Source organism: Lolium rigidum, chromosome 7, assembly GCF_022539505.1.
Source record: "Lolium rigidum isolate FL_2022 chromosome 7, APGP_CSIRO_Lrig_0.1, whole genome shotgun sequence".
NCBI lineage: Eukaryota > Viridiplantae > Streptophyta > Magnoliopsida > Poales > Poaceae > Lolium > Lolium rigidum.
The window spans coordinates 84,318,321-84,327,893 of NC_061514.1; the positions used below are offsets into that span (position 1 = coordinate 84,318,321).

General features: G+C 48.3%; 1 protein-coding gene and 1 long non-coding RNA gene across 2 annotated transcripts; one reads left to right on the top strand and one right to left on the bottom strand.

Moving 5' to 3' along the window:
• Positions 1–3,984: 3,984 nt before the first annotated feature.
• Positions 3,985–5,121, bottom strand: LOC124671609 (transcription factor MYB17-like). Its single transcript, XM_047207965.1, has 3 exons — positions 4,989–5,121; positions 4,763–4,892; positions 3,985–4,579 (listed from the first exon to the last, which is right to left on the bottom strand). Exons 1-3 carry the CDS (start codon positions 5,119–5,121, stop codon positions 3,985–3,987), a joined length of 858 nt encoding a protein of 285 aa, XP_047063921.1.
• Positions 5,122–6,259: 1,138 nt separating this feature from the next.
• LOC124679469 lies at positions 6,260–7,140 on the top strand. The gene is made up of 2 exons (XR_006994989.1): positions 6,260–6,367; positions 6,733–7,140. It is a non-coding gene; the product is annotated as an uncharacterized LOC124679469 (long non-coding RNA).
• Positions 7,141–9,573: the final 2,433 nt, after the last annotated feature.

A 9,573-nucleotide genomic window follows, 5' to 3' on the forward strand; every position in this document is an offset into this window, starting at 1 on the left:
CCCGTGGCCCCTCTTCGTCTCTCCTTCGGACTTCGGAAGCTTCGTGAGAAAATAGGCCTCCGGGCTTTTATTTCGTCCAATTCCGAGAATATTTCTTTACTAGGATTTCTGAAACCAAAAACAGCAGTAAAACAGAACTCGGCACTTCGGCATCTTGTTAATAGGTTAGTTCCAGAAAATGCACGAATATGACATAAAGTGTGCATAAAACATGTAGATAACATCAATAATGTGGCATGGAACACAAGAAATTATCGATACGTTGGAGACGTATCAGTGCTGCGGAGCCTCCACGCGTTGCCGGTGTTCGCACGCCACCGCGTCCCGCACTTTCTTCCCGCCGCTTCTGGCCTGTTCCCGCTCTATCTTCCCGAAGACGCCGTCGGCACCCCTTTCTCCGCCGCAAGCACAACCCTCGTCGCATAAAAACCACTGCGTAATGATGAACCGCCCCGACGCCTACCAGTTCCCTCCACCACCACCTCCACCACCGGAATCACTGCAGTTCGACATCGACCCGGAAGCTGCGGAGAACGAGGCGTGGGAGGAGGCGGCGCTGGCAGACACCATAGGGGTGTTCGATGCCGCCACGGAGGAAGAGTCGCGGCGGCGCCGGGTGGAGCGGTGGCGTGCAGAGTGGCGGCACCTGCACATGGAGTGGGGTCTCCAGAACAGTGAATGGCGGGAGGCAATCGAGCAGCAGCGGTGGGAGCGTCAGCAGCGACAGGCGGCTCATGACCGTTAGCAGTGGGAGGCGGCGTTGGCGGCAGCGGAGGCAGCCTGGGGGTGCGAGATGTATGAGTTGGCGGTGGAGGCGGTGGAGCGTCAGCAGTGGGAGGCGGCGCATGACCGTCAGCAGCGGGAGGCGGTGCTAGCGGCCGCGGAGGCGGCCTGGGGCCGCGGGCGGATGTGTTGGCGGCGGAGGCTGATGCGTTGGCGGCGCAAATGGAGGCGCTGGAGGAGCAGGACGAGGGGGATGAGGAGGAGGAGGTGGTGGCGGAGGACGACGACGACGGCTTCGAGTGGTCTAACGACGACGGGCCGCACCTGGACGAGGCGGCGGATCACCAACGAGCACTCGTTGAGTCATTCGAGATGGAGAAGAAGCTACAGGACAACGCCCGTGCCCGTGAAGACGCGCAGATTCTCCGCGCCGTCGAGCTCTCCCTCCAGGCGGCGCAGCAGGGGAGGGTAGGCGACGACGCGCTGCTGGAGCAGCGGCGTTTGGCCTCCGCCCTACGCATGGAGAGGCGGTGCGCGCAGCAGGAGCTGTGGCGAAGGGAAGGCGGCGACGAGGCGGGGCCGTCGAACGCACCGCCGGGCGGCCAGTAGACTAGGGTTAGATGAAATCTAGCCGTTTTCATTTGAACTTGTAATATATAATCAAATTTGAATGAAAACATTTATTTTCGTGCACTTCTATTCATTTGGGGTGCGTTTTTTGGGGGCCGTTTTTGGGGAGCAACGTCCCCCAAACACGGCACGAACGAAACACGTCTCCCAAACGCTCGATCTGGCGCCGTTTGGGGACGCTTTGGGGACGCGACTGTAGATGCTCTTAGGGGTGCCATTGGGTATACCCACCCAATTTGTCCGGACATAGTGTTTAGGCACCTCTAAACAAAAATAATTTGAGAGTATCCGGACATTCTTTGGGGGATCCCTTGGAGATGCCCTTAGAGCATCTCCAGTCGCGTCCCCCAAACCGTCCCCAAAACAGCGCCGGATTGAGCGTTTGGGGGACGTGTTTCGTTCGTGCCGCGTTTGGGGGATCTCGCTCCCCAGCCTCGTCCCGCAAACGTCGCCCCCAAACATTAAAATACCCTTTTTTTTGTTTGAATAGATAGAAGAAAACTCTGTACTAATATTCAAATCGGTGCAATATAAACAAATTACATATAAAAACTTCGAAAAAACATAATCAAATTACATATAAATTTTTTAAACTACTACTTCTTCCTCTTTGATGGCCCACCCTCGTCGTCCTCATCACGGTGGCGCTTCCTGCTCGTCACCTCTTCCAAAGAGGCGGTGTCGGTCGACGCGTCGGAGAAACTTGTGTCTTCCTTATCGTCGACGGTGCTCGCTGGCTGCGCCTTGGCCTTCGCTTTTGCGCCCGCCTCCGCCTTCGCCCGGGCCACCGCCTCCGTCTCCTCCTCAGACCTTTCCTCCTCCGCCTCCTCCTCCACGGCCTGCCATTCCTCCGCAATGTCCAGTGGCTGCGGGGAATCATCACCGCTGCTGGGCGTCTGTTCTCTGTCCCACCAATGGCGCCATCCTGGAGATTTTCCCTCGTTGTCTGTGTTTGATGGAAGCGCAGAGAGGTCGCTCATCGTGAGAAGCTTGGATGAATGGCGACCGTTTAAAGATCCGAAAGCGCGTACATAAGGGTCTTATTGAGCGCCGATGAACGGCGGCGAGAAGTCGAAGAGAGCGGCGATTGCTCTTCCGAGGAGTTCGCGCTCCATTCCGGCGGTTGACGTGTCGGTCGACGCGGTTGTCAATGCGACGGTTCACCTTCCCGGCAACTGCACCGTCGCTACGTAGGCGGCGGTTGAGCGTCCGAGCCGCTGACGCGTTGGGCCCGTGCCTCCTCGCCTCTCATTTCGTTGTGTCAGGCGTGCCCAGAGTATCCCATGTGTAGCAGGGACGGGTTTGGGGCGCCGGACACCGTATTGGACCGCGCCGGACAAAAAGAACCTTTAGGACGCGCAACTGGCAACGATTTTTTATCCGGCGCGCCTCAAATCTCTTTGAGGGACGGTTTAGAAGACGCGACTAGAGATGTTCCTACTATCTGTCCTCTCTTCCTTCTTCCTCCTCCCTGAGGATCCTGCCGCTCTCCGTAAGACTCCCCATGTTTTGATATTTCATTTTGCTCCTAGCATGGGTATGCAAGTTTCATAAGGAAGATCTAAAATATCTCAATTGCGTGTTTGAATTTCGTTGTTTATTTTTAAATAAAATCAAATGCATTCGTCTAGCAGTAAATAAATTTATGTATAGAGCTACCACGTCTAATACCTTTTTAATTTTGAATGAATATATTGATTAACATATTTCGCTTCCAAGCTGATTGATAGTGAATATCATAAAATAATTTAGTTTGTAAATACTGTTCGAAATTTTCCAAATGTTTTGCCTTGCCTTAGGTGCTCTCTTCATCCAACCGCATCAAGATACTCGATCCCCAGACTTCGTGACTGAACTTTGGTTCCGTAGATATATCTGGTTTGCAAGATTTTGAAAATGCAGGAATGGATAAAACAAAGGATTAACATGACAAGCATATGAAATCCTAGAGAACGTAAACACGGAAATTTCTATTAGTACTTGTTTGATTGCATGATTGCATAGCAGGAAAAACATTAGAAATTTGTGTGAGGGAAAAGGTGCATGCCATATTTATCACTGAGACAATTAACAATTTTCATGGGTTAAGACCTAACGGAAATTTTCCTATAAAATTAAGTGCAAACTAGCTCATAGAAAATTACACATGGTTTCCCATCCTACAAATCAAACAAACTATATACTCCACACATGCATGCCTCATCTCGATCGGTCCTCACACGTACAGAGCGCAGACGTACGCACGATATAGTGGTAACCAAAAGTACACACATGCTGCTCTGTTTGCACAAGACAATAATAAAAGAAAAAAAAAGGTCTGGGAAGTCCACGGCAAGCATCAGGAGATGTCCTGTCGTGTCAATCCTAGACTCATAGCTAGAGCAGTCGAATAAAAACCCTAACTTGCTCTACCCTGCCCTGCCATCACACAGTCGTGCACTGACGCGCACATTTGTTACACTGCACGGTACATCTACGTACACACGCCACGGCAACACACGACATGCACACGCCCTGCTGCTTGTCATGTGTACCACATCCACGCAGTATGTACGTACGCGTACGCATGCATAGTGCTGAAAGTACGTCAGTACAGTACTCCGAGATACGCAGAGCCTCGCTTAGCCTAGCTTAGTGGAAATCGAAGAACAGCCCGTCGGCCTGCGGGTACAGCGAGAAGCCGCCGTGGAAGAGGCCGAGCTCCTCGGCCGCCAGGTCCAGGAACGCGTGGTAGTCCTCCGCCATCATGGCCGTGGTCACATTGGACGCCGCCGAGGAGTAGTCATCCCTGGGCGGTCGCAGCACCGCCGCTGCTGGCGCCCCTCCTTCCTTCTGTGGTGGCGCCGCTTCTTCGCGCACGGACTTGCGGCGGAAGGTGTCCCCGACCTCTGAGTTCCAGAGACGCAGGAAGACGTCGGAGGACGGCGCATCAGGCGCCCCGTGCTCAGCGGTGGATGAGGACGACGAGGCGGTGACGCTGGTGGTGGCGGCGGAGGTGGAGAGCATGGAGAGGCGCGCCTCGGCCTCGAGGCGGGCAGTCTCCCACTGGGCCGTGTGGCGCGCGGCGAGGGAGCTGGAGCTAGAGCCGGCCAGGGCCAGGCCGGGGTGGTCGCCGGCCGGGTTGAGCGCCGCCTGCTGGCGGAGCTGCTTCTTGAGGTTGGTGTTCCAGTAGTTCTTGATCTCGTTGTCCGTCCGGCCCGGCAGCTGCGCGGCGATCATGGACCACCTGATCGAGAAGATCACCACGAGGACGGCAGAACAAGGTCAGATCTTTGGATTATATGGGCAATAAACGCAGATGACTTCATAAATGACGCCGATCTTTGATCATTCAATGAGCGTCCTCATTCAATTCAACACAGACGCACGAACTGTAGCGGTAGTAATAAACTGGAAGAACAGGACTCACTTGTTGCCGACGATGGCGTGGAGCTGGAGGATGGACTTGTGCTCCTCGGGGGTGAAGGGCCCGCGCTTGATGTCCGGCCGGAGGTAGTTCGTCCACCGCAGCCGGCAGCTCTTGCCGCACCGGTTCAGCCCTGCGAGCACACCGGCATGAGTTCGACCGTATTGAAACACCACTAGCTACCCGATTGCACAGAAGAACGACATGATTCTTCGCTGGAGCTACGTACCGGCGAGCCTGGGAAGCATGCGCCAGTTGCCGGGGGCGTTGGCCTGGACGTACTCGACGAGGAGCTTGTCCTCCTCCGGCGTCCACGGCCCTTTCTTCACCCCCTTGCTCTCGCAGCAGGGAGTCCTCCCCATGGCGCCGCCGCACCACCGCCGACGCAACACGCTATCACCGACGACTAGATCGATGTATCCTCCCTCTAGCAAGGCAGCGAGCTTGGGCGGTTGGCGACACAGACAAGGAGACGGGACGTGTGCAATGAATGCGGAGATGGATTTATAAGCCGAGGAGGGCCATAAATGCCCGGGATTTTCACCTGCTGCAACAACGAGAGTGGGAAAAAGGGCGTCGATAATAACTGGTCGAGCCGACGGGCAGAGGGAGAGCGCATTTATGACGCGCGATGTGCTTTCGTGCAAGTACGACGAGGGGCCAGGGCGATTTGAATGCGTAGGTAGGGGACGACCCCGTTGTCTGCTGTTGTCCAATGTTCCAGTGTACCACTGCAGGCTAGGCAGCATTTTCAACTCAACGACCAGTCTAGTAAAACTCAACGAGAGGTCACTCACTTCGATCAATCGAACTTTTACAGATGACCTGCAAAAAAAGTGCCACGTTATTTTACTACTTTACAGTTTAGTTTTTAGGGCTTAAGGGTTTAGGTGTAGGGTTTAGGGTTTTAGGTTTTTCCTACTGACCTATATAAAGGGATGGCTACCCGAAAATAGCTAATGGAACCCGGGTACGGGCGAGGATGAAAAGAAACCCAATAAAACAACACCACGTGTCTGACACCACACGTATTTCCATATGTATTTATCTCGTATTTGCAATTGTCTGACAAACTGATTCACATTAACTCCTCCCAACCCCCTTCCTCTCCACCTCGTCCATCTCCGTTGCCCAAAATCATCTCCAGCCGACAACGCCTCCTTCAAGCAAGAGAGCTCCATCGTCGAACCCCACCGGATCTCGTCCTCCTCAACACTTGGGATCCCGTGGTCGCTGGCATCCTCCTCTCTGGCCCTCGGCAGGTGCCATCCTTGCGCGGCCAAGGGAGCCCTCACCAGATCCCGTTCGCCTCCATGTGCAGAGCCCGAGGTCAACGGCGTCCTCCTCACATGAGGAGTAACAGGAGTACCCCCTCCCCCCAACACCTGCTCCCGCCCCGAGCCCTCGAGCTCCAGCGCGTGGTGGTCCCTTGATGGATCTCTCTTGGTGTTTTTTCCCTTCCCGTGATGGATCTCTCTTGGTGGTTTAGCTTGGGGGCCTGTTTCGTCGCTTTTGCAGATTTCTGTCATTCTGTGTCTGCCTGGTTCTTGGAGCGACACGAATTTCGCCTTGGTTCTTGGAGCGACGCGAATTTCGCCTTGGTTCTTGGTTCGTGCTCCAGCCGCATGTTGTTTTCTTGTTCCATGGAAATTGGATATCTGAACGTGCTCTGCTCTCGAATGCTCTGTGAAATTAAGATAGAACTTAGCAGGAAACAGACGAGGTTTTAGTTAGTTTGTTTGTAGGTTCGATGTCCAGGTGGTCCGGCTGATTCAAATTCTCGCAGCAACGGAAATGTTAATGGCAGTGTCACAGACCTCAGTTCTTTCTTTACTAGGATTATTGTTGTTTATGGAATCAATTTGACCCTTTTGCGTTTTTAATTCAGGAGAATGCTGGCCTTTCTCTAAGTTTATGTGTTAAATCATCGCACTTTCACGTTACTAATTGGTCTTCGTATGTTTTGAACGCAGGATCCTGCCTTTGGATCTTGAACTCTCTGCAAACACTGTCAAATGTTTGTGGAAGGATGCTGCTGATCAGGGTGTACTCGTGAGAATTTTGAGAACAGAATCAGGGTGAGGCCCCTCCCCGTGCGGTTTTTTTTTTGGGTTTGGATCATGTGATTATCAAACGGTGCAACAGGGTTCATCTCACCTTTTGTGCTAATGTAAAAAAGCAATCGATGTTTTGCAAGTTTTAATCCTGAGCATGTTCAGTTCCTCCATCGCTCAGCTTAACTATGAGATGATGCCCCGGTCCAGTCTTCAGATCAGGAAATCATTTTTTTCAGCACAAACTTGATTTGTAAACAGATGTCTCAAATATCAATGGTGTATGATATCATTTGTTGATATAATTTATGATTTAGTAATTTTTACTATCTGCGTCATTGATTAGTGATTTTGTGTTTAAATCTTTGTGTTCCATGACGGATCTTCCACATCTGCACCCTCAGTTTGTTGATTTTGACTATTTTCCATCAATGATTAATTGGGAGAACTATCAATGGCTATTTCCATATTTTAAAAATAATGTTTCAAAAATATTTTTACAATAGAAAACCATTAGTACAAAATGTCCATTTTGGTAATATTACGAGCTAAAAGTTAATCTTACAAATCCAAATTGCTTCCAAATGGAGTAATCAGTAGGAAAATTTTGTTTTTCGAGTTCCTCCGATGGAAAAATATCCAAAATATCTATTCCTATCATGCTAATTGTTACGTAGTTATGTAAGAGGCTTAATTTTCTGCTGCTGCATTAGGTAGCAATAAATGACCCGTGTGCAGAGTAGTAATGAGTCTGCACCTTGTACGGCATGCATGGGCGCCACGGTATGTACACGCATCTGTATACATCTTATCAAGTTATAGAAAAAACCGTATAAGATAATTGCTATATTAGGTGCTAATCGCCGTGCATGCATGTGTGGATGCGATTTCGACCTCGCGCGTTGCCAGGTTCCAAACGTGCGGGTCGGATGGCTACCTCCATGTAATCTCCAAGCTTGATGTTTGTGATTGATATTAAACAAGAAGGCTCCGATGTCGTGGGACACCAAATCCTGAGTTGATTGTTGATCCGTGTGATCTTGTTCATTGTCACAAGTGAGTGTTGATTCATATTTGTCCAACACTTTGTTTCTCAGGGTTAATATAGTATGATTTTCAATCGGATTGCAATCCATGTATTGTTCCTATTGTTTGTCGACTTTAAAGATCGGGCTGCCCTGTGCGACCAGATTTTTCACGGCGAATAGCAACAAGATAATGAAGGGATCTCAATCTGATCAGCATCAAAGCACAACCCTAGATAATTCAACGTTAAGCATGCAATTTACTCTGTGCACGACAAACCAAAATATATGACGTAACGAACTAGTTGGATCGTTTAGAAAGTTTGAAATTTCAAAAAAGATAGTAAAATTATAGAAATTGTGATAATTTAAAATTATGTGGGAAATGGGTTCAAAATTTTGTTGCTACTCAATCCATGTAGTTTGAATTGCTAGATTTAACATATTTTGTGATTTTTTTAATTTTTTAACAAGTTTTAGCCAAAAGTGATTAAATCTCAAGACTTGGGGTCCTCAAACATTTATGCCAAAAGTGATTAAATCGCAAGACTTGGGGTTCACAAACATTTATGCCAAAATTTAAGGTTTTGTGATAAGATACACTTCAATTGTGGTTTCTTGCACTTTCCTCCAATATTTGTAGTACTTGAGGGCCAAATTTATCTATTTGTATACATGTCACAAAAATGTCTTTCTTCCGGAAAGCTTATGTGTGAACATAAAGCATGAACAACTACATTGTTAAACATCTTTATTTTTTACGGTTAGGATGTTTTACTAGGCGGGAGCCCTGAGGCCCCATTTTTAATTTGTGATTCAAAACCTCTATTATACAACAATCAAATTAAGTATACATAAAAATGTAGTATGGTTTTATTTTGTTGTTACTACATCTTCTTATATAGGATCTCGACATGTCTACAAACCATGAATATTAATGTTTTGACATTTTCCAAATGAATGAGAAATAAATATTTTTCAAGTGTCAGACATACCGTTCGAATAGATTTTAGGATCTCTGTAAGCATATATAAGGGTGATGACTATTTTTAAAGCTGTCAATAGTTGATTGAGAAACAACTACATTTAAATTGATTGGTATATAGCCATGTAGGATAGGGTGAACATCGACATGGTCAAAAAATTGTGGGTGATCTTGACCCTCACGACTGGGCATAGGAAGAATACCATTGCATCTCTAGTAATGCTTAGGGTGTGGGAAATTTGGAACATAAATAACACAAGGGTCTTGCGAAACATTGTCAACATTTCATTAACTATGACTACCTTGGATACACTTTTGATTACTTGAATATCCGTCACAAATCCAAGAAGCCAATTTTGATTCTCAATATTGACTTTGAGAAGCCCTTTATAAGGTAGAATATGATGCAATTATTGCTATGATCAGAGCAAAAGATTTAGGTACTAAATGAATATCAATGATTATCACAATATTAAATTCTAACTCTACATCAGTACTGCTAAATGGTATCCTAGGGAAGAAAATCATATGAAGAAGGGGAGTAACACATGTTTGTCAAAACTTCTGATATACTATTGTCCATAATCAATGATGCATGGTAGAGAGGAATATTAAGTACCAATCAAAGAAGACTTTGGTTAAATGTTTCTAATAATTCGATATGGAGATGATACTTTGATGATAATGCCAGCTGATCTCAATGGACTTTAGCGACTAAAAGAATTACTTGTTGCTTTATCTACATCCACT